This window comes from Lynx canadensis, chromosome C2 (genome assembly GCF_007474595.2).
Source record: "Lynx canadensis isolate LIC74 chromosome C2, mLynCan4.pri.v2, whole genome shotgun sequence".
Lineage (NCBI taxonomy): Eukaryota > Metazoa > Chordata > Mammalia > Carnivora > Felidae > Lynx > Lynx canadensis.
In genome coordinates, this window is record NC_044311.2 from 96,250,354 (window position 1) to 96,276,659 (window position 26,306).

General features: G+C 36.2%; 1 protein-coding gene across 1 annotated transcript in view; it reads right to left on the reverse strand.

Annotated features, from left to right (window-relative positions):
* Positions 1-23,546, reverse strand: part of LOC115522884 (small ubiquitin-related modifier 2-like) — a 67,375-nt gene extending 43,829 nt beyond the window's left edge. Inside the window, exons 1-2 of the mRNA XM_030328455.1 lie at positions 23,394-23,546; positions 23,199-23,309 (exon numbers count right to left, since the gene is read on the reverse strand). Of these exons, the coding sequence (XP_030184315.1) occupies positions 23,199-23,309; positions 23,394-23,546 (264 nt within the window). The remainder of the gene's footprint in view (positions 1-23,198; positions 23,310-23,393) is intronic.
* Between the last annotated feature and the right edge of the window lie 2,760 nt (positions 23,547-26,306).

Here is a 26,306-nt window from a genome sequence, read left to right on the forward strand (position 1 = left end):
ACCACTCTTCTTTCCAAAATATGTGATTTTCGGCAAGCCAACTGACCTCTCCAGTTTCTTCACTGATAACACCATCTTACATGTTTATTATTTACATTAAAGGAAATGATGATTGTGAAACACTTAGACAGTGCTTGGTACATGTTAGGTGCTCAATACATAATAATTATACTTATAAAAGAAGTTCAGATAGCAGAGAACTAGGGTAACCCTGGGCTTTCCTTGTCCCTCAAACACAGCTGTATTGAGGTCAGATCACTTAAAACACCCAGGAAATTCTTCTTCCAAGTGGTAGGAGGATCTCCACGGTTGAAGGGAGACAGTGTGGCAGGTGTGATGTGCGTGGAGGTGATTGGGGCGACAGAAAGTGTGGTGTCACAAAGGAGAGAGAACCCATTTTGAGTAGAGACAAAGGGAGAGAATGACAGATGGGTTGAAAGAGTGCAGCATCAGGTTCGCACTAGAGGAAAACCTCTCTAGAGTGAGAAGTATTGTTGTAGTTTAGTTTTTTGTTTGTTTGTTTCCCAACAGGATTTAGAACTAATACTCTGAGGTTTAGGAGAATTTGAATTTTGAATTTCTCCAGAGCAAAGCTGTGGCCCCTGCTCCTGGGGAGAAGGAGCAAGCTGGCCCTAGGAACGCATAGCGTGGTGTAGGGATCTCTAGGGCGCACTGAGAGAGAACATCCCACTTCCTGGAGTACTTTTGGAAAAAAGTATTTTGCCTCTTCAAGGACAAAAACCCTGTTGGTGCCAGCAGGAGGACTTTCATCAGCAGGGGACAGAGATATACCCAGAGGGAATATAACGGTGTTGCTGTTTTTAGCAGTGGTACACCATAGATTCTGTGCACTGCACTGGTGTGGAACTATTTTTCTGTGACCAAGAACGTGAGACACAGCATCGAGAGGCACCGCTTGGTGCCTGGTCCTTTAAGACTTTGAATTTTGAATCCTAGTCATGTGCCAAAGGAAAAAAAAAAAAAAAAAAAAGCACAGGCATGCTGTGGTGCAGGGCTTGCTGACTGCCCTTGCTATTCTGTGAGGGTTGCCTGAACAGCGGTGGGTGTGTGATCCCCTGTCTAGGGATGAGAGATTTGGGTGGTGCCATTTTCCCCCCAGCAACAACAGGGTAGAATTTAAGAGAGCAGTACAGTGGCTCCCTATGGAGGCAGGAACCACTTACACCATAGGCACCACCTGGAACTGCTTATTTACTGGGGAAGGAATGACTCTAAGCTGACAAAACAAGCTTCTCTTCCAGAAGACCATCCACCAAATGTACAGAAAATCGAGTGCTTCAGAACCACTTCTGCAGTTCTTACTGAAATAGGACCAGGCTTGCTCCCTCCCCACCCCATTTCTTTCTTTATTTTTTCCCTTCTCCTCCTCCTTCTTCCTCTTCTTTTTCTTCTCCTCCTTCTCCTCCTCCTTTTCTTTTCTTTTCTTTTCTTTTCTTTTCTTTTCTTTTCTTTTCTTTTTTCTTTTCTTTTCCTTCTTTTCTTTTTCTTTGAAAGCAGCCTTATAGTATTTTTATATTCTCTTAATTTTTTGGTGCCCTTTCCTTTTCTCTTTTTTTGGGATCTAGTCCCCCCCTTTTCCAGGATTATTGCAACAAACAAATCAAAGCACACCTAGTTAAAAGTCCAAACACCATCCTCACCTCCCATTGCAGACAAGGAGGATCTCTACAGAGACCTGACCATTGGGACGGAGCCAAAATGCAACAGCAGAGTGAACATAGCATACACCAGAAATACTTCTTGAAGTGCCTGTCTGTGGACAGTGTATGACCCCTTTTTAATATAGCATTACTTTAAGGTGCAGGAAATATAACAACCTTTCAAAACACGCATAAGACAGAAACTTAGTCAAAATGACAAGACAGAAAAATTCTCCCCAAATATCAGTAGGAAATCTCAGATAAGGCCTTGCTTAAAACAGATGTAAGCAATATATCTGAACAAGAATTTAGAACAATAGTCATGAGACTACTAGCCAGGTTTGAAAATAGGATACAAGACATGAGAGTAACCCTTGCTGCAGAGATGAAAAAACTAATTACTACTCAGGCTGAAATAAAAAATTGTTATAACTGCAATGCAAAACTAACTGTATACAGTCACTATGAGGACTGAAGGAGCAGAGGAGAGAATAGGTGATATAGAAGAAAAAATTATGGAAAATAATGAAGCTGAAAAGAAGAGGGAAAGAAAACTTTTCGTCTCGAGGGGAGACTTGGAGAACTTAGTGATTGTATAAAACAAAACAATATCTATTTCATAGGAGTCCCAGAAGATGTCAAGTGGGAAAAAGGGCGGAAGGTTATTTGAGCAAATTACACCTGAGAACTTACCTACTTTTGGGAAAAAAACAGGCATTTAAGTCCAAGAGGCACAGAAAACTCCCCTCAAAATCAACAAAAACAGGTCAACACCATGAGATACAGTGAAACTTGAAAAATACAAAGGTAAAGAGAGAATTCTGGAAGAAGCTAGGGACAAAGGTCCTTAACATACAAGGATAAACATGTAAGTTTATCAACAGACCCATCCACTGAAAGTTGGCACACCAGAAGGTAGTGGCAGGAAATATTCAATGTGCTGAATGGGGAAAATATGCAGCCAAGAATTCTTTATCCATCAAAGCTGTCATTCAGAATAGGAGAGATAGAATTTCCCAGAGAAACAGAAACTACAGGAGTTCCTGAACACCCATCCAGCCCAGTAAGAAAGTTTAAGGGGGACTCTCTGAGTGGAGGTAAAAAAAGATCAAAGCAGAAAGACTACAAACACCAGAGAACATCACCAGAAACACCAACTCTACAGTTAACACAATGGCACTACATTCACACCTTTCAATACTTTGAATGTAAATGGACTAAATTCTCCTCCAATCAAAGTCATAGGGTGTCAGAATGGATTAAAAAACCAAAAATAAACAAAACAAAACAAAAAACAAGATTCATCTGTGTGTCACCTACAGGAGACTCGTTTTAGACCTAAAGACATGTGCAGATTGAAAGCAGATGGAGAACCACCTATCATACTAATGGATGTTCAAAAGAAACCCAGAGTAGACATAGTTATATCAGAAAAACTACATTTTAAAACAGATTCTATAACCAAAGATGAAGAAGGGCATTATATCATAATCAAGTGGTCTATCCATCAAGAAGATATAACAATTGTAGATATCTATTCTCTCAGCTTGTGGCACCTAAATATATAAATCAATTTATAACAAATATGAGGAATAATTGGTAATAATTATTGATAACCATTGATAATAATACAATGATAGTAGGGGACTTTAATACTCCACTTACAACAATGGACAGATCATCTAAGCAGAAAATCAAAAGGAAGTAGTGACTTTGAATGACACAGTGAACTGGATAGGTTAACAGATATATTCAGTACATTTCATCCTAAAGCAGCATACATTCTTCTGTAGTACAAGTACTGTACTGTACAAGTAATGTAGTACAAGTGCAACATTTTCCAGAATAGATTACACACTGGGTCACAAATCAGCACTCAACAGGTACAAAAGACTGAGATCATACCATGCATATTTTCAGACACAACTCTATGAAAGTTGAAGTCAACCACAGGAGAAAAATTGGAAAGCCCTGAAACATATGGAGGTTAAGGAACATCCTAGTAAAGAAAGAATGTGTTAACCAGGAATTAAAGAAGTAAAAAAAAGACATGTATGCACATGAAAGTGAAAACACAACAGCCCAAATGGGATGCAGCAGAAGTAGTCCTAAAAGGAAGTATATTGCAATTCAAGGATATCTCAAGATGCAAGAAAGGTCCCAAATACACAATCCAACTTTACACCTAAAGGAGCTAGAAAAAGAACAGCAAATAAAGCCTAAAGCCAACAGAAGAAGGAAAATAAGAAAAATTAGAGCAGAAACAAATGATACAGAAACAACAACAACAACAGTAGGACATATCAACAGAACTAAGAGCTGGTTCTTTGAAAGAATAAACAAAGTTGATACACCCCTAGCTAGACTTTTAACAGTAGAAAGTCCCAAATAGATAAAGACATGAATTAAAGAGGAGATATCACAGCCCACAGTACAGAAATTCAAACAATTATAAGAGAATACTATGAAATATTACATGCCAACAAACTGGACAATCTGGAAGAAATGGATAAATTCCTAGAAACTCACAAACTACAAAAACTGAAACAAGAAAATATAGAAAATTTGAATAGACCAATAACCAACAAAGAAATTCAATCAGTTATCAAACATCCCCCAACCAACTAGAGTCCTGGGTCACATTGCTTCCCAGGGGAATTCTAGCAGACATTTACAGAAGAGATCAAACCTATTCTTCTCAAACTGTTCCAAAAAATAGAAATGGAAGGACAGCTTCCAAACTCATTACATGAACCCAGTATTGCTTTAATTTCAAAACCAGACAAAGACCCAACTAAAAAGGAGAATTATAGGCCAATATCCGTGATGCAACTGGATGCAAAAATTCTCAACAAGATACTAGCAAATCAAATTCAGCAGTACATTAAAAGAATTATTCACTGTGATCAAGTGGGATTTATTCCTGGGCTGCAGAGCTGGTTCAATATTCACAAATCAATCAATGTGATACACCACATTAATAAAGGAAAGATAAAAACCATATGTTCCTGTCAGCAGATACAGAAAAAGCATTTGACAAAATACAGCATCTATTTTTGATAAAATCCCTCAACAAAGTAGGGTAGATGGCATATAGTGCAACATCATAAAGGCCATATATGTACGACCCACAGCTAATATCATCCTCAATGGGTAAAAACTGAGAGACTTTTCCCTAGCAGACCTGGGAACAAGGGAAGGTGGACATTTACTTCTAAGCTTCTTTTATCTTTGTAATTCTTTTACTGTGAACAGGTATTACTTACAATTTTTAATGAGTTTTTTTTCAATTTTTAATTTTGGTATAAAGCACAAACCATAAAATTTACCAGCTTATGTATTTACATACAGTTCAGTATTATTAAATATATTCACATTGTTGCGTAAAAAAATAACTATACTTATTGCTAATATTAGCAAGAATCATAGTCTCAAAACATACTCCCCTCAGCTCTTCTTATTATCTAAAATATCTCCTTTATAATAACTCATAGTTTTAATACACTATCTCTCAAAAGGCACTGAAGAGTAATACAACATACCCAATTAGTGTGGTTTAAGTTGTTATAAAATCAAATTTTACTCACTTTTAAACATGGCTGGAAAATAATAACAAAAAGCACAGAAACAGTTTGATAAAAAGATGAAAGTGAAGGGTGTAGAAAGTCTAGAACATAAAGTGAGGATGGAAGAGAATAAGACTTGGAGGCAGGATAGGAATTAAGTTCTGGAACACCAGCGGTGGTCAGGGTACCTGCAATGCAGATTTACTTTTCTTCTTATTTTCTGCTCCCTCTACTTCTCCTGAAATCCAAATAGTATCATGAAATCCAAAATATGCCCATATGAAACCCAGGAGGATGATATTTCCAAATTATAGTAAAATTTAGTCAGAATATTGATGATAATAATCGCTTTAAATTTTAAAAATACATGTAAATATGTATACATTATTATGTTAAAATTAATAAATATTATTTTAATTTTATAGATAAGTTCAAAGGATTACCTACCAAGTTCCCAGAAGCAATAAAATTTGGATGATATAGGCCCTAAAATTAGAAAACCTTAATGCTAGGGGCTCCTGGGTGGCTCACTTAGTTAAGCATCCAATTTTGGCTCAGGTCATGATCTCACAGTTTATGAGTTTGAGCCCACAACAGGCTCTGTGCTGACAGTGCAAAGCCTGCTTCATATCCTCTGTCCCCCTCCCTCTCTACTTCTCCCTAACCTCAACAATAAATGAAGAATGGAGGAAAGAAAGAGAGAAAGAAGTACGTAACTCTAATTCTGCCTCAGGCAAATGGTGAAACTGAGCCTCAGCAGTCTCTCACTGTAAAAAGTTGATAGCATCATTTTTTTCCTTTGCAGGGTTTTATGAAACCATGCATATGGAAGTACAAGATTGCATGTAGAAATATGTAACACAGTGCATGACATATTGTGCTTGTTCAGCAAATGCCAGTTTCTCTGACACTAAATTTCATACTCCTGTTGCTCTCCCGTGGGAAGACATCCCATTACTGCATCATTTGTACCTGTAAGTTGAAAAAAAGAGCCCGTCCTCTTGCTTTCTCACCTAAATTCGGGACTTTCTCCTTTTCTCTGTTTATCCATCCATCCATCCATTCTATTTACTCTTCATCAATTTATTAATTTCCTATTTACCAAACTGCATTACATTCTTCCTTCTTCAGCTTTTTTCTTTTCAGTCAAAATACTTAGCAGTTTTAGAAAGTGTTTATAAAAAACTAAAAATATATATATATGAACATAAAAAGATTGAATTTCAAATCTTGGGCTTCTAATCACCACCAAAATATTTGGCTGCTATTACCCACTCCCCTATAGAAAGTTGGCCCTTTTTGAGGCACCTGAGTGGGTTAATCGGTTAAGTGTCCGACTTCAGCCACAGGTCATGATCTCGCGGTTTGTGAATTCGAGCCCTGCATCAGGCTGTGTGCTGACAACTCAAAACCTGGAGCCTGTTTTAGATTCCGTGTCTCCCTGTCTCTCTCTGCCCCTCCCCCAATCGTGCTCTCTCTCTCTCTCTCTCACGCTCACTCTCTGTCTCAAAAATAAATAAACACACACAAAAAAATTAGGAAGCTGGCCCTTCTTGAAAATGTGAGATGAAGCTGTAAACCCACCAATGGCTATTTTCTGCTTTCTATATTTAGATAATCCAACTAAAGTGGGATATCTAATAGGTTGGGCATGTTAGACTAGTCAAGCAGATAGCTAAATCTCAATAGCTTAACCCAAACAGACATGCTTGGATAACTTTTCAGGTGAACAGAAAAATTTTACATCTAGCGGTCATTAAGGGACCAGGATCCATCTTACTGTTTCACCATCTCACAGAGCCATGTCATAATGGATATCCAGCCAGAGAAGTAGTACAAAGCAATCCTGGAGGAGATTCACAACAGTTTATAATACCCTTTGTCTGACAGTGACCCCATCACATATTGGCAAGGCATAGTCATATAGACACACCTAGCTACAAGGGAGGTGCCTAGTTACAATCCTATTACTGGAGGAGAAAGCAGAATAGAATTCAGTGAACAGTGAGAGTTCAGTGACATGCTGTATGAAAGAGAGGCTGTATTTCAACCATATTTTTGTTTACTCTAAAACAACAAGTTGCTAGTCTTCTGATACTTACCCCTTTTTGCTGAGGAGTCCCTCGAGGAATAGTGATTTATTCTGCCTGTTTCCCAATGGATAGCATGTTATTTGGGAATGTGGGTGGCATGAGTTGTAGTAGGGGGATGATCTTTCTTAATGTAATTTTAAATAACAGATCCAATTTAGTACAGCACCAGCAAAGTATTCAATTAAAAACACATTATTAAAATAAAAATTAATGTTCTGTTGCTGAACTGCTTGGCTGAATGCACCAATTAAAATTTTTCTTATCTTCCCGACCTCCTCTCCAATCTCTTTGGGAAAGAAAAAAGACATACACACAAACACACACAAGTTTCTAACCAAATAAGTTGAGGTTAATGATGAACTCTGTCCCTGAAATATTGTAATCCTAAAATTACCTGCCGCATTTGAGACATGTTGTATGGCAAATTAGTGTTATTTAAAAAATAATAATAATGCAAATGTCCAGAAGAAATCCTCATGCAGGTGGGCCTTATTCCTGCTGAAGCACTGGTGTGGGTTTAGGCTCATGCTCACCTTGGTCTGCGGGTCATGTGCACCTTCCACAGTGCCTAACTGCCAAAGACCTTGTCCTTCTGTTTCTGGATTTTTCTTAACTTGTGAGGATTGCCCATGTAGTCAAGAGGGATGGTTAGATGCTAATTCTCAGGTGGTATTCTGCTGGTCCCAGTGCTTTGCATCCTTTTAGGGTTGTGACCTTAATCCACAGAATATGATCTGGGAGCCAGTGGATTGGTTTGTCCACGTAGAGCATAAAGATGAGTTCCATAATCAGTCTCAGGTCAAGCTACTTGACCATCTTCTTGATGAAGCCCAGCTTGGAGAACTCTAGGATCATGAGGTCCTCTGAGGGCTACTTAGTGCAGAGTTTTTCATGGGCTCATGTGCAGTTGCCCATGATGCCATTCTTCAGATGCACATGATAAATGTCTCTGGACTGCACAGACATCATGAGGAAGTAGTGATGAAGGTTATGTTGTCATTTTCTTCTATTTAAACATTTTCTTCTCCACTTTTTGTTTGCAGAATATTTCATATCCAGGGTCCCTTGATATCACTTGCATATAAATTTGTTCTATCAAATCCCTTTCACCCCTCGAGAATTCTACTTCAGGGGGTGTTTTTTAGTATTCATCCACCTTGTGGCAGTTCCATTCTCCTCAATATCTATGTTTGGATATAATAAATAAGGTATTTTTTGAAGCAACAAGTTTCCTGGTTTGATCCTGCTGACATTTCCCTTCTTCCTTTAATCTTTTATCTTTCAGTGAGTTAGTCTTTCTATTTTAATGGAAAATTCTGTCAAATTTATTAGTAAAGGTTTATATTCACATCAACAGTGATTGTACCTCCACTAATGCACAGCAGTGGGAATATGCAAATGATCACAGCAATTGCTGTGGACTTGCAAACTAGCATTCTCATTTGTGTGCATCTGCACTCGCTGATTGATACTTGTTTTGTGAATGTACTAAAGTCAAGTCTCCCTTGTTTTAAAAGAACTCTAGGCCTTCCAAAAAACCAGATGGACAGGATGGTATCTGTTTGAACTGTTTTTAAAATGGAGTCATAACCTAAATTTCTAAAGCAATCCTATTTGTTATGCTTTGTGATGAGGAAACAGAAGGTGAGAAGCTTGTTATTAATTTTTTTTTTTTAAATGGCAGTTGTAGACAGCTCTCAGGAATGGTCTCTTGTCACATTGTAGTTTAGGAAATAAAAAGCAGTAAATTCATAAGAAATTCTGTCTGGAATGATCCAATGATATGCATAAAGACAGGTGCATACACAAACATATAGAACATATATACAAACTCAACATATACACACCTGGATACAAAGATACCTGCATAGAAAGACACACCCCACATCTTTTTTTTCCCAACTAGAAAAAAAAATTGGAAAGAAAATTAGAGGAGAGGTCTTCAAGGGTAATTCTGAGGCTATATTCTGTAGCTGCTTCATTTTTCCACACGTTTAAAATTGGGCAGATATCTCCTTGGTGGTAATTTTCATTGAGGCAACAGCTTGGAGAACATAGTCTTTCATTCTAGGAAACTTGTACATTTGGTGCAGAAGCAACATTCCGTTACAGGAAGCTACTGTGCCACCAGAGGCTAGGAATGCTTCCTGGTCAGTCTCCCTTTCACCACAGGACACATTTCAGTCCCTAAAACAGACTTACCCATCCTGAACCAATGTTATCAACAACATTCAGTTTCTCTATTTGGCCATTTGTAAAGCGTTAAATTATACCTTTCTCAGGAGGTGGCTCAATTATTTAACTGATAATTGAATTATTGTAAGTGAATGCACCTTACTCTTATACTTGATGAAATTTAAAAAGAACACCCTTCATATGAAGGTTTTATATATGAAGATTTCACTTTTGAATATGGCTTATATTAGACTGTCGATAAACAATAACTCTTAAAAAAAAAAGCTGTATGAACAGATTGCTCTCCCAGTGGGAATGAACTCCAAATATCAGGGAGAGGGATGACCTAGAATCTTGAAAAGCTGAAACATTCCCAGGAGGAGGCAGATTCTCAGGTATTTTTCTTCTAGTTTTTGCATAGCTTCTCATCCCTGAGAAGTGCACAGTAATGAAATAGGTCAGCATGTGGAGAGATATTAAGGAGGTGTTATCTGCCCTGTGAATCATGTCATTCACTGCTTTATGTTCCCCTAGAAATGGAGGAGAAGCAAGAACTCATTAGAGCAAATCAGACCCAAATTTACAAGCATGTTTTGACTCTTTAGTGATGGATTCAGCCTGGAGCTCTGCTTTAGTTTGGCAGGATGATAGAGGTCAGGGCTGGGGAATGGCAAAGGGGAATCAGCATTCACCCTCTCCTTCTTATACATCATTTATAATTCACCCGTGCTTCAGATGTCTGTCTTTTCATTATACATAATACTGGGTAAGTGTTGTCTGGGATAAAATCAAGCCTGAGTTACAGGTACTGCTTTCAAGGAGCTGGCAGTCAGGAAGGGACAAGGAGAAATTTTAATGTCCACATTTAATTTGAAGGAATATGTGAGTTACGGTTGTGTATATATCTGACTCAGCCTCTGACATTTATCCAAGGGCTTACTATATGAGACACTGTGCCTGGATTATCTCATTTCATTCTTACAAAAATCCAGTGAGATGATTATATAGTAGGTTCCATTTTGCAGATAAGGAAGCTGAAGTAATGAGCACAAGGTCATATACTTTCTCCATATAATGTCTTCTAACTTTTATGTGTTTTGCACACATTTGTCAGAGAAACCTTCTTAATACTGCTTTGATCTGGATTTAACTCCTTACTGACTTTCCCACTCATCTCCAGCTGTTATGGATCTGAGACCCTAGTGTCAGAGTCCTACTTTGCTGCGTTGTTGGCCTCTACTCTCTCACAGGAACCAACAGGTTTTGCCTTCTTCTATTGCTGTTTCTCCATATAACTTAAACTTTCAGGTGTCTGAGCCTTTGCTCCCACCTTGTGAATTCCATGGTTTCTGTGGAATTGGGGTCTAGTCTTCCCGCTTCCACAGGGAGGAAAGGTCAGTCAGCATGGCTATGTCTCTGCCATGGCATCTGCCATTTGTTCAGCCTTTATATCAGGCTGTCCTTTTCCGACATCTTTTCCTGCACCACACGCCATCTTCTCAAGTTGGCTATCTATGTTAATTTTTTAGGGGTGCCATCACAATATGCCACAAATGGAGTGGCTTAGACAACAGGAATATACTGCCTTACAGATCTGGAGGATGGAAGTATGAGGTCAAGATGTCAGCAGGGTTGGCTCCTTACAACGACTGTATGGGAGAGGCTGTTCCATGTCTCTTCTCTAGCTTCTGGTTGTGTGCTGGAAGTCTTTGGCTTTCCTTGGCTTATAGAGGCATCGCCTTGATCACTGCTTTCATCTTCACATGATGATACCCTTGTGTGTATGTGTGAATGAAACTCCCTCTTTTGATAAGGATACCTGTGTAGGAGTGCTGAAAACACTGACTCCATCTTTGACCCTCCATCTGACTCATGCCTAAGAAATGACCTCCCTGGTGGTTACCTGTTGCAGGCCTCCAGGAGGTTAACATATGTCGTGACCTGATTGAGGGAAGGTTTGTTCTGCTCTCCCCTAAAGTGGCACATGGAAGCCTCTACCTTAGATAAGTAGTAAAGATCTCTGTCTCACAGTTGGTGCCACTTTGGGTAACTACCCTTTGACCTCACTGTCATCCCCCTCGTTCTATTATGGTCTGGGCAGGGCAGAGAATGGGGGCAGAAAGGAAGCACACAGCTGCCATGGATAGTCCTCTGCCAGTTCTGCCTGTCAGTAAGTTATCTTGAATAAAACTCTACAAACAGTATGGAGTGGCTTGTGTTGTTTTTTGATCTCAAAGTGCCTTCTCAGTCTAGAGTATAATTTACTGTCCCTCCTCCATCTTCTAATAACTAGTCATGTTAGATTAGGATTCACCCTGATGACTTTATCTTAACTAAATACATCTTCAATGACCCTATTCACACATAAAGTTACATTTAATGTACTGGGGGTTACGACTTCAACAAATGGATTTTGGGGGACACATTTCTACTCATGGCACTGACCCTTTATTTGTGTGGTGATCTGTTATGGCTCCCTCTGATTTACTTTGCAACCACTGATTTCTACATTTTTATACCTTTGTTACTATGGGCAACATCTGGGAACCTCTGAATCATGGTAGGCATTTGAGAGAAGAGAACAGTTAGATCCAATCCTAGGGTGAGTCAAGTCTTTTAGCCCACATCCAAGCAACTGCTTCACAGCTCAGGGCTCAGTTGATAGCAAAGAACATTCCAAGTTACAATTATTAGAAAGGGATACTTTGCAAAATTCTTTTTTCATGCTGTTTTTTTGCATCTTAATTATGAATTGATGCATTGGGCTCTAAACTGTCTGCAGAGTTACAGCCTAATCATATAAGATGAAGTATGGCTGAATAGTAGAGCTGGAACCAAGGAAAATGTCATTAAATCCTTCCAAATGTCATCAAGACAGTTTTTTTGGATCAAATTAGATGGATTAAATGTTTCCTTCCTGCATCTGGAACAAAAGTGCAAAATATAGCTTATCAGTGTCTCTTTGAGTTACCATTTAATTCTACAAACACAACACTTTACCCACATAACCCATCACAGGGCATTCACAATAACATTAGGACTTTGTAGGGACTATAAAATTTGGCCTGTTAAACCAATGAGATATTTTTAGCTTTTGTGGGATGTCACTGTGACTGTGTATAAGAATCGCTTTGTCCTTTTACATTTCAAACCATTTTTAAAGGTTAAGTAGAGAAAAACCTGTTTTTGAGCCAACATTCAGAAAACATTTTAAGATTGTTTTGAGGTTTTTTTAGCTAACTTGTACAAATCTGCTCTGATTCCAAATCCAATGGAATCTCATTCAGTATTTACTAGTAATTAGAAATAAATAATATTTTAAAATGCCAAAGGAATAAAAAATGGGAAAGAATGAGAGTTTTGTCTTTAGAGTAAGTATATTAAGATTATAAAGTGAAAGTCCAAAGTTTGTAGGTAATTGGTAGAGAATGAGGACTAAATAGACTTTTAACTACCTTTAATTTTAACCTTTTGTATTTTATTTCCTTGTTCTGTTATTTGCTATGGAACTATGGAAAGTATTTGAACTTTTAGGTGCGCTGAATCAATCCAGTCCCCCACTCACCTGTAGAAAATCACTGAAATTGTTGGTCAAAATGCTAAGGACTAACTACCTTGTTTTAAACATAATTTAAAAAGTCAAGCTTCTATTTTGAAATATCAGTATCTTAGATTTAGGTTCCACTAATACCATTTATTCCCATGAGTGCCAATTGTTTTAATCAGAGCTTCCCAATACTTTATTAAATTTAGCTGAAGTTGGTCTACAGAGCAGTTTGGGAGATTTTGACATTTGCTGTCAGAGATTTAAGGTGTCACTATGACAGGGACATGAAAAGTTGGCAACACAGACAGAAATAGGCAGTGGCTTTTAAGCTTTTGTGTCAAAAGAAACCAAGCTAATAATATTGGAAAATAATGGGTATGAGAAGAGGATTAGGGGAAAGGAGATCATAGCATAAGTAGATAAGGACACCCTGGAAAAATGACAAAGGGCTGAGGGAACTTCCACAGAACAAGACAGGACAGAAGTCTTAGAGGAATGCAAAATGACATATCATGTGACTTTATGAAAAACAATGTCTGAGATTATTATAATTTTAAAAGTTTTCATACATTCAATTAATAATGAAAAGATTTAAGTACTGTTTACAATTATAGAAAAGTAAGTAGTCCTTTTTTTTTCCATTGTTATTGAAATGAGTGCAAGATACCACATTTCTCCCAAGTTGCAAAGTGTCTCTTCAGAATATAAATGGGCTGTTCAGCAGTCATTTAAAACTTTTCAATTGCAGAAGAGAGGGGAGAAAACAAGGAGAAATTCAGAATTGATAAAATGTCATGAGGAAGATGAAGACAGGGAGACAAAAATTTCCCAAAGGCATGTTTTAGTCAGGGAAAAAAGTCATGTCCTTTAAACAACTTTTTATGATTTTTTATTATAATTCATGATTTAAAAATAATTGTTAGCTATTAAAGGTTCTTTGGGACATGTTTTGTATCCTTTCTATCAAATTTTATTATCTTGTAGTATATTCTGTACTCAGTATTTAAAAAGCAAATTCTTTAACATAGATTTTCCTTAGATTTCTCACCTATAAATGTAGGTAATACATTTATACCTGTTAGTGTTGATTGAATGGATTGTTAACTTAAAAAAGCTTCAACACAATAAATACTCATTGAGGAATGTGGGTTCGCTATTGCTATCCATAACAATGAAGTAATTTTTGTATGAATTAAATGAACAGAAAATATTGCCACCTTGTTCTAAATTGAATGTGATAGTTTGTGTGTATGTGATAGCATCATTTGTATTTTGGGTTGTTTGAGGATGTAGTAAAGACATTTTAAACCTGTACTTTAAAATTTTAATGCAGTACCTCGTCTAAAAATGATTTTCTAACTGTCATCTTTTGTGTATTTTAAAGGCTGTTTTACAATGCAGTGTATATCAAAGGTAGGTTGAAAAGGCCTCTGTAGGAATATGATAGTGAGAGAAATGTAAGGAAATATATAAATATGCACACACATATACACACAAGTGCATACACACACACACAAACACACACACACACACACACACACACACAAGAAACTACTAAAATATCTCACCACTAACAATGTCTTTTTACCTTTAAATATTTTTTTAGTCTATTTTTAAAACAACTATTTGAATAGTGGTAAAAATTCATTGGTAAAGGCAGTCATGTTTGTTGTGCCAAAAAAGTTTGAGGTAGAATTTTTGATTCTGAGCTCCTCTAGGATAAGGATTAGATGTTACTCATCTAGAATATTCCCTGGCTCATAGTAGGCACTAAATACATTATAAATCAATCCATCAATCAATGAATCAATCAACTGGTACATGAATAGAAGAATTAAAAGCAAAAAGCTAGAAAAGAAGAGAACAGTACATATCCTGACTTTCCCACCAATTGTTTTTCTTTTTACTACTTTGACAGGGAGATCTTGGGGTGATGTATTTTTAGAATTCTGAGAAACTGTTTTGTAAGCACAAAACATGTCACGCTGAAGAGTATAGTGATATTTGGCAGCTTAGAAGCCTGGTGTACTTTGATACTTTGAATCAAAGGGTTCTGAAAAGCAAATCTAAGCCCACAGTCACAGAGCAAATCAAAAGTCTGTAAGAGGGAGGACTCAATAAAAAGAAAACACACATTTAATTATTTTTTAAAAAATATTAGACTATATGTTAAAAATATAGACTACGTATGTAAATCTTAGAATATAATCCCTAGGATGGCAGAGACATTCTTCACCCTTCTGATCTTGGCCGCTGCATAGCATCATGCGTGTATTTTTTTTATTACTTCGGTTTTTGTTGAATGACCTAATAAATTAATTAATGATACTGCAAAAGGTTAAGGAGTTAGGAGTCTATAGGCTGATAGAAAAAAGGATTGATATTAGTAAATTCAAGTTTGTGCACAGAAAGATATGAAAGGCGCTGGGTGGATATGAAGGAAGAGTAAAAAGGTTACAGATTCCAAGGGTAAGTGAGCAGCATTGGGTATGGAAAGCGGTCTTTAGCTAAAGGTTTGTCCATATTGAGGCTCATTTTCTCTAACTAAAAAGTGTTTAAGCAATTTGGGAGAAAGGGAAAATTTAAAAATCACGGCGAAAGCAAGTTATGTATTATGTTCCTCTGCAGACCTCATAAAAGAGCAATTTACTCTTGCATGTTCTCTAAATGTTTGTAAAAGAGAATGTTTTATGGGCAGACAGATTTTAGATTCTTTCCCATCTCTGAATCTTAACTAATTCACTTAAAAAACAAGAAAGCTTTGTATACCTGGCAAACTAAAAAGTCTTTTCTGCCGCGGGGGTCTTATGGTTGGGAGATTTGAGTTCTGGGTTGGTCATTTTTAAAATTAACATAACTGAAAAAGCCATTAAGAGAAAGCAATTAGAACTCAAGTAAAGGCAAGACTAGTCAGATCTCAATTTCTCTACACTCTAGGCTTAACTCACTGGAAATGACTCAGTGGCAATACCACAGACTGGCAAGTGACAACAGTTATATTATGGTCAAGAAATTGGGGCTGTTTCCTTCCACGATGAACAGTTTTCACCTCAAGTTTGCAGCTTCACAGTAAATAGATAATATCATCATTAGTATATGTAATAAGAATAAAAACCATAAAGATGTGGGGCTTTGAAGAATATTGGACTGATACTTTTGTTTTGCAGATAAGTATAAGAAGGATAAATGTCTTATTCAAGGTCACAAAGCTAGTCCAGGACAGAAATGTGAATAAAATTTAGGGTTCCTGATTTCTTTATATAGCACACTTTTACTATATTATATACAAAAAACAAACAAACAAAAAGTTGCATATGTGGACAAAAAGAGAAGGATTTAGTTGAGGTAAGTCTTCAAATAGGTTTAAATCAAACCATTTATTGGAAATTCTAATTTTATGAGAACAGTCCTGATTATCACTATATCTTCAATGAGTTGCAGAGAATCTGGCACTTGGTGGGTCATCACCATATAAATTTTCAGATGTGATTTATATATAATAATTTGCACAGATTTACACACTCAGTTTAATGAATTTTAGCTATTTTATGCACCCATGTACAGAACATTACCGTGTACATGTAACCGTGTATAGAATACAAATATTCTATATATGAGTCCTTTGTCAGATATATGCACTATGAAAATGTTTTCTCAGTCTGTGTCTTGCCTATACTTTTTCTTCACAATGTCATCTACCCTATCCCAGAAAGTTCCCTCATGTTATTTATGGTCAATCTCCTCTTCATTCTCTCCACCCGTAGATGTGATCGCTCTTAAATTTCTATCACTGTAGATTAGTTTTGTATATTCTTGGGGTAATATAAATAATTAAGTCATATTTTTGTGGTTGGTTTTTCACTCCTCATAATGTTTCCGAAATTCATTTATGACTTTGCCTGTATCAATAGTTTCTTCTTTTATATTATATAGTAGTGTTTATTGCATGACTATAACACATTTTGTTTATTCATTCTCCTGTTGTTGGGCATTTGTGTAATTATGAATATGGAAGTTGCTATGAACATCCTTTTACAGTTCTTTTGGATATTCTGAACACATTTTCATGTATTTGTTGCCATTTGTATTTCTTCTTTGTGAAGTATATATTGAAGTCATTAACCATTTTGTCATTGGGTTTGTCTTTTTATTATTTGTCCTTTTCTTATTGCATTATAGGATTTCTCTAATATTCTGCATGTAAGTTCTTTGCCAAATGGATATATTATTTTTCTGATGTTTATTTATTTATTCTGAGAGAGAGAAAGAGACACTCTGAGACAGGGGGAAGGGCAGAGTTAGAGAGAGAAAGATAAAGAAAGAAGAGAGAGAGAGAGAGAGAGAGAGAGAGAGAGAGAGAGAGAATTCTAAACAGGCTACACTCTGAGAACAGAGCCTGACATGGGGCTTGTTCTCATGACTGTGAGATCATGATGTGAGTCAAAATCAAGAGTTGGACACTTAACCGACTGAGCCATCCAAGTGCCCCTCAAATGGATATGTTATGAAAACTTCCTTGCAGTCTGTTTTTTGAGTATTTCTTAATGTTTACTTTAATGAGATACAAATTTTAATTTTGATGAAGTTTAACTGATCATATGTTTTCTTTTAGAGTTACTGATTTGTGCATTGTGGAATTCATCTTTGTCTACTCCCTAGGTTACAGAAATATTCTTATTTTTCTTCTGTGCTTTACGAATTGAAGTCTAAGATTCATCTCAAATTAAATATTTTATTTATGGAGTATAAGAGTTGAGTTGTTCCGCTTATTAAAAGACTTTTCTTTCCTCCAATGAATGAACGTGATACCTTATCTGAAGATTAATTGACTTTATATGTGTGGGATTATTTTTGGACTTTGTTATTTTCTAATGATCTATATGTTAATTCTTTAAGTAAATTATTACACTCTGTTGCTTACTGTAGCTTTGTAATAAATCTTGGAAGTAGATAGTGTTAAGTCATTTAACTTTCTTTAAAAGATTGTTTTGACTATCCTAAATCCTTATTTTGATCCAAATTTTAGAATGAGCTTGTCAATTATCTTCAAAATAGCCTGATAGGTATTACATTAAATTAAAAGAGAAAAAATATCCTTAATGTATTAATACACAGGCACAGCTCTTCATTTATTGGAGTCTGTTACATTTCTCAACAATGTTTTATCATTTCATTGTGGAGATGTTGCATATTTTTAGTAGATTGTTTATGTATTTAGTATTTCTAATGATGTGAACTATTTTACTTTTTCCTAATATTATTGCTCGTGTATAGAAACACTTCTGATTTTTTGTGAGTTTGAATTCTACAGTGTGACTGAATTTACTTAGTTCTGGCCTTTTTGTAGATTCTATGAAGGTTCTCTCTATATATAATTATTTTGCTTGCAATTACACAGTTTTAATTCACAGTTTTAATAAGCTTTTATTTATTTTCCCTACCTCATTGTACAGAAGGGAAACTCTAGGAAAAGACAAAATAGAAATGATGAGAGAGGACATTCTTCTTTGGGAGAGTTGTGGAAAGGCCGTATTTCTACATCTACTGAGATGATTATATGCTGTTTTGAATTATTCTGTTAGTATGGTGAAATATGTTAATATATTTTTTAAAAAATGTTGAACCACATTTATATACCTGAGGTAAAATCCATCTGTTCATGATGTATCACTGTGTGTGTGTATGTGTATTTGTACTCAGTGTCTTTCTGTTTTTAAGATTTTGCATCTGTGATCATATTAGATCTTGGTCTTTAGTTTTTTTCTTATATTTGCCAAGTTTTGGTATTGACTATATTAGTTAAAAAGTGTTTCTTCCTCCTTCAGTATCTGAAAGAACTTATGTAGAATTGGTATTATACCTTACTTAAACATTTGATAAAATTTCAATAAAAACATTTAAGCCCATAATAACTCTGTAGGAAAGTTTTTGATTATGAACTCAATTTATGTTGCAGTTATGTGCTATTTAGTTTTCCTGTTTCTTATGATATCAGTTCAGATAAGTATATTGTTCAAGGAATGTGTCCGTTTTATCTAACTTGTAGAATGTATTGGTATAAATCCTTTTATTTTTTTGTACAATCTCTAGTAATGTCCCTTTTCATTCTTGATGTCATTTGTATTTTCTCTTTTTTCTTAATAAGTCTTGTTTAGAAATTTGTCAAGTGTATTCATCTTTTTAATGATTCCATTTTCAACATTTTGATACCTGTTGTTTGTTTTATATTTTGTTGTTTTCTGTTTTTGTCTTCATTATTTTTTTGTATTTACTTTGGGCTGAATTTGTTGTTTTGTCTAGCTTCTAAGTAGAAATTTTGGGGGTGCCTGGGTGGCTCAGTCATTTGGGCATCTGACTCTTGGTTTGGCTCGGGTCATGACCTCTCAGTTTGTGGGTTAGAGCGCCACATTGGGCTTTGTGCTGATGGTGCAGAGCCTGCTTAGAATTCTCTGTCTGTCTTCCTCTCTGCCCTTCCCCTGCTCTCTCTCTTTCTCTCTCAAAAAATAAATATACCAAAAAAAATTTTTTTAAATAAAATAAAGTTGAAGTGTTGGTTACTTATTTAAAAATAATTCTTCTTTTCTGCTATAAACATTTAAGCTATAAATACCCCTGGTGCAGTTTTAGTGAACCACACAGATTTTTATGTACTATGTTTTTATTGTAATTCATCTTGTACTCTTTTATAATTTTCTGTTTGATTTCTTTTTCATCCTATAGGTTATTTAAAAATTTGTTATTAAATATAGCTTTTAAAAATTATTTTCTAATTTGATACCATTGTATCCATAGGATATATTCCATATGATTTTAATTATTAAGCATGTTTGAGACTTTTTTTATAAGTAGTAGGTAGTCTGTTTTGGTGGATAATTCATGCGTACCTGCAAAGACTGTACAGCTGTTGGGATAGACCTATATATATACAGTTGTTGGGTGATGGTTATATAAAAACTCTGGACACGAAGGTGTACTTGTCATCTCCATATAATCTGTGAAGTTTGCTTCGTGTATTTTCAAATCACTTTTATTGGGTACATTCACTTTTGGAATTGTTATGACTTCTTGATGAATCAACGTCTTTACAATTAGTAAATATTTCTTTATTTCTCCAGTAATATTCTTTCCCTTGAAATCACCTTCGTCTGAAATTAAGATGTCCAACCAATTTCTCAATCTAGTGTTTATATAGTATCTTTAACACAATATATCTTAATCATAAAATTATGTCTTAATCTTAGTATTTTAGTGGTATTGTTTTTACACATTTACTTTCAACTTCTCTCCCTTTGCACATAAAATGCATAAAATTGTGTCTTTTTAATATAATCTTATTATCACTGACTTTTACTGGGATGTTTTGTTTATTACCATTTAATGTATAATTATTAATATAGTTTTGTTTTAATCTCCTGTCTTCATGTTTGGTTTTTCTTTATCTCATTTAATAACATCTCTGTTTTTCTTTCCTTCCATCTTTGAGTTATATCACATTTTTTTAAATTTCATTTTCACTCCTACTTTTGGTATTTAGATTTATAGCTTTGTGTTGTAATTTTATGTTTATATAGAGCAGTGATGTCTAAAATAACTTAACTGATGGAAATCTCCTCTATCTGTTCAATCAAACATGGTGGCCACCAGGGATATGTAGTTACTTCGCACTTGAAATGTGGCTAGTGTAACTTTCGGAGCTGAATTTTTAATTTTATTCAATTTTTATTAATTTCTACCTAAATTTAAATATCAACATGTAGCCACTGACTACCCTTGTGGGAAGTATAGGCTTAGAGTTTACAATATGAATCTTAGACTCATTGCAGTGTACACTCAAATAATCTTATGCTATAACACATGCAGTTTAGTGGGTTTTTTTTTGCTCTCTTCCTCCCCTTTGTGCTCTTGATTTTGTATATTTTAGTTCTATACTACATATGCTAACAATCTCTAAATACATTCGGTATTGTTATTACGTTTCTGTTTTTTAAAGTGTATTTATTTATTTTGAGAGAGTGAGAGAGAGAGAGTGGAGAGGCAGAGAGCGAGGGGGAGAGAGAAAAGGTGGGGGGGGGGGAGAAGAGAGGGAGGGAGACAGAATCTCAAGCAGGCTCCAAAGAGTCAGCCTGAAGCCCAAGGAGGGCTTGAACCGAGAGATCATGACCTGAGCAACAATCAAGAGTCTAACACTTAACTGACTGAGCCACCCAGGTGCCCCTTTTATTGTTTTTATTTTAAATACTCTGCAACCTTTCAAAAATATACATAGACTTAAATATAGATATAGACTGAAAGGTCTTTTATATTCTCCCAGGTATTTACTATATTTTATGCCTTTCATTCATTCTTGCAGATCTGCGGTTCCATTTGGTATCAGTTCTCTTTAGCTGAGTGTCTTGTAGTATGTTGCTGCTGAGGTAAATTCCCTAAGGTTTTGTTCTCTGAAATTACTTTATTTTCCCCCTTTTTTTGAAGAAGAGATAGATCTATATACAACACTCCTAGGTTGACTTCTGGTGTTTTGCACTTTTTATTATTGCCTTCTGCAATAATACATTGTGCAATTATTTTTAGTGGAAAATAAACGTTGTTTATTTAAATACTGTTTCTTTAAATACTTTTTTTTATCCTTTTCTCTATCTTCTTTTTCTACAGTAATTGTGGGTTTGATATTGTCCTTCAGATCTCAAACACTTCTCTATTTTTAAAAATTATTTATTTATTTTATTATATATGTATAGTTATTTTTTTCAGCTCTTTTTTTTAATATATGAAAATTGTTGTCAAATTAGTTTCCATACAACACCCTATATTTTATATATATATATATATATATATATATATATATACACACACACATATAGCTTTAGTTTTGATATCTTCTATTGATTTATTTATTTTTTTTTTAATTTTTTTCAACGTTTATTTATTTTTGGGACAGAGAGAGACAGAGCATGAACGGGGGAGGGGCAGAGAGAGAGGGAGACACAGAAACGGAAGCAGGCTCCAGGCTCTGAGCCATCAGCCCAGAGCCCGACGCGGGGCTCGAACTCACGGACCGCGAGATCGTGACCTGGCTGAAGTCGGACGCTTAACCGACTGCGCCACCCAGGCGCCCCTCTTTTGTTTATTTTAAACATGAAATTTATTTAAACAACAAAATGCTTGACGTGAGTGGAAAACTATCTAGGATTTATTTCCTTTAGAGTAATTTGTTCCTATTTAAGACAGATCACCCTACATGTTACAGCTATGTACAAAAATGTTATGAAATATTCCTTGGGTTTATAGTGATAAATGTAAAGCATTAAAATTCTCTAATCAAGGGGCGCCTGGGTGGCGCAGTCGGTTAAGCATCCGACTTCAGCCAGGTCACGATCTCGCGGTCCGTGAGTTCGAGCCCCGCGTCGGGCTCTGGGCTGATGGCTCAGAGCCTGGAGCCTGTTTCCGACTCTGTGTCTCCCTCTCTCTCTGCCCCTCCCCCGTTCATGCTCTGTCTCTCTCTGTCCCAAAAATAAATAAACGTTGAAAAAAAAAATAAAATAAAATTCTCTAATCAAACAGAGTATGCAAGTTTTTATATTGTTCTTTTTTGTTTTCTTATGAGAGCAAAAATAGCTTACTAACACATGAAAATAAGAGCTGAATGTGCATGTCACGGATGGAGATTTTTCCCATATCCGTGGCATTTCCCCAATATTTTTCCCCATCCCATCTCAATTTGGTATTGATCAAAATATATCGTTAGTCATTAAGTTAAAAACTGCAATATGCTCATGTACATACACACAAGTTACTTTATGTGCAGCAAAGGAATGGGGAAGGGGAAAATGAAAGAATAGAGAAAACTACACTTTAGTTGTCAGGATGTGGTGGAACCAGACAGTGATTTTCTTTCTTCTTTCTTTTTTTATTTTTTAAAAATGTTTTTAAATGTTTTTATTTGTTTTTGAGTTAGAAACAGAGAGAGTAGGAGAGGGGCAGAGAGAGGAAGACACAGAATCTGAAGCATGCTCTGAGCTCTGAGGTGTCAGCACAGAGCCCAACACAGGGCTTGAACTCACGAGCTGTGAGATTAGGACCTGAGCTGAAGTTGGACATTTAACGACCTGAGCCACCCAGGTGCCCCAAAACTGCAGTTTTCTAGTTGAGGTTGTACTCTTGGTCTGGAGGAAGAGTTCTGGAATAAAGTGGCAGATTCCATTTTTTCGTAAACACCTCCTGTCTGCAGTAGGAACACATCAATTATATCTTTATGCTCCATGTCTAACTGTGCAGGAGTGTTTGTTTCATTGATTGGCTGCTCGTCCCTTTGGCATCTGATCTGCCTCATTGACAAAGCTCATTGACAAGCCCGTTGTTCACAACAGGCTTTCATTAGTTTACTAAATGCACTGTGCCTCTTAATCTTAAATAGCACCACAGAACCATCCTGACCCACCACCTTCGAATGAACATGATCATTGTTCCCACTCTTGACTCCTTCCATGGGCTTTTCATCTGCCATGGTGTGTGCCACATTCTCCTCAGCTGCTGCCTCACAGAGGTACCAGGCCTTCCCTTGAACGAGCACACACAAGGAGTACCAGGAGCGCTATTGACCTGTCTTCAAGGATACTAATTCTTTTCAGATTCCAGTCTGGTGTTAAATTTGTCTAATAAGTGCTTAATCTATGATATTGCATTTTTTAATAGAGAGTTCAATACATTTTTCTTTAATATAATCATGTTTCTGCTAAAATCCACCATCTCTTTATTCATATTGGTCACCTTTTCTACTTGCTCCTTTAGATTTTTTTGTTATTTTATTTAAAATCTCTGATAATTTTGGGGTTCCTGGGTGGCTTAGTCAGTTAAGTGTCTGACTTCAGCTCAGGTCATGATCTCACCATTAGTGAATTCAAGCCCCTAGGTGGGCTTTGTCCTGATAGCTGAGAACTTGGAGCTTGCTTGGGATTCTGTGTCTCCCTCTCTCTCTGCCCCTCCCCCACTCAGACTGTCTCTGTGTCTGTCTCTCTCTCTCTCTCTCTCTCTCTCTCAAAAATAAATAAACAGTAAACATTTTTTAAATCTCTGTTAATTTCAACATCTGGGCCGTCTCTGGGTCTGCTTCTCTCCATGTATTCTCTTTTTGCTGTGATTTACATATTTTATTTGTCATGTAAATTTTATGGCACTAAAGATATTTTGTGTAAGAAAACAGTAGAAATGCGTATAAATCGCATATATGTCTAGAAAACAAAAGTCTATGCTAGAGAGCTAAATAAATCTGGTCTCTAGTTGAGATGTGTTTGGTCTTTGTTGCAGCTTTAGTTTGACCACAGGCTTTAAATGTTTGAAAGTGGAATTAAAATGAAACCCTGCAGATTTGGGGTTGAGCACTAGTGATATCCATAGATCTCAATGCTTCTCTGCCCAAGTCCTTGCTTTTTAAAACATAAAGATCTCTGCTTTTACAGCACTTTCAGCTCTTCATATTTCTAAGGAGTTTTCTTTGCTCTCCTCCAGGCCTACTAAGACGTTGTATGCCCAGGAAGATCTTTCCTCTGCAGAATGCCTTAGAGAAGCCCCACTCAGAACCCTGTTTGTCTGCAGCTCTTCAAAGCTGAAATCTGGAGTTGGAATTCATCCCTCTCTGCTCTCCACTCCTGCCTTCAAGCCTGTGGAGAACTGCCCCTGAGCAGTCAGTAAAGACCCAGGCAGTAGAATTAGTGAGTGAGTGCAGATTCACTCTACAACTACACTAGAGTCTCAGAAGTCAAATGTTTCTTGGCAGCCCACATAGAGGCCTTAAAATTTTGTTAAGAAGGAACGCCTAACTGGCTCAGTTGGTGGAGCATTCAATTCTTGATCTCAGGGTCATAAATTGAACCCCACATTGGATGTAGAGATTGCTTAAATAAATAAACTTAAAAAAATCTAACTTTCTTCTTTTGTTAGTATTGTTAAAGAGTCTGCTGATTTCCTGTCTATGGGGAATTTTTTCTTTTCCAGCTAGTCAACCAGGGAGGAGAGTAGATTCATATGTCATATTCTCTCAGGAGTGCCTGGGTGGCTCAGTTGATTGAGTGACTGACTCTTGATTTCAGCTCAGGTCATGATCTCTCAGCTGGCTGTGGAATTGAGCCCCATCTAGGGCTCTGTGCTGAGTGTGGAGCCTGCTTGGGATTCTTATTCTTTCTCTGCCCCCTCTCCTGCTTACGCACACTCTCTCTCTCAAAGTAAAAAAAAGAAATAATAATAAATAAAAAATAAAGATTATTTCAATGTCACTTTTCTTAGGAGTTCAGGAAAATATTCTGTACCTCACATGATTTGTTTTGCTTGGTATGGTGAGAGTTTTACTCTCTTATAATTTCCTAGTTCATAACCAGAGGTGGAACCATCAGTCAACATATTTGCTAATGTGATGAAGGGAAGTAGAAGAGCCGGCTCTCCTGTGTTAAGTTTTCAAATTCTAGATCTTTTCCTAATTTGCTCCTTTCTATATTCTTAAGAAAGTTGTTTTGTTTTTAATTTTTTTAACCATGTCTGTTTCCTCACTTTTAAAAATGGAAGAGTAATAAGACCCAATTTATAATTTTTTGGTGAGGATTAAATGAGTTATATATAAAAAACTTAGAATGATGCCTGAAACATAGTAAAAATTATATGAATGCCAGTTTTTATTGTTAATTGGAATAGAATTTTCTTCAGAAAGCATAGAATGTGTTCAAAAATCTCATCAAAATAGAGAAAGGATCAAGATAACCCCTCACACACATTTTGTAGAAGATGGAATTAAAAACTACCACCAATTATTAAAACAAAAGATAACTCCATAGAGTAGTGTGTAATCAACCTGAATAACATTTTCAAGTTACTGGTGAGTTAGGTGCTTTATCAGTGGAATCAGGCACTTAGTTGAGTGGGGAAGAAAATATGCTGTTACATAAATTAAAATAATTGGAGGGGTAATCATCCCCTTTGGCATTTAGATATACACAATCACTGCTGGTCTGTATACCTCCTGGAGTTGATGAAATACCCTACAGTCAATGCACAGTGGATTCTCTTACCTTTTTTTATGCCCCCTCTCAAGAAGCACTGGCCGACTATGCCTTGTTCTCAGCTCCTGAGATTGTCTATAAATGAAAGAAATAAGCTTCGGAGACCATATGGAACATCTTTTTTAGCCTCCAATTTTTCTTTTTAATCTCTCTCTCTCTAAAGTATTTGCCTCTTCAAAATCTCTCCTCTTATGTATCATTACCTTTGTGATATCTTC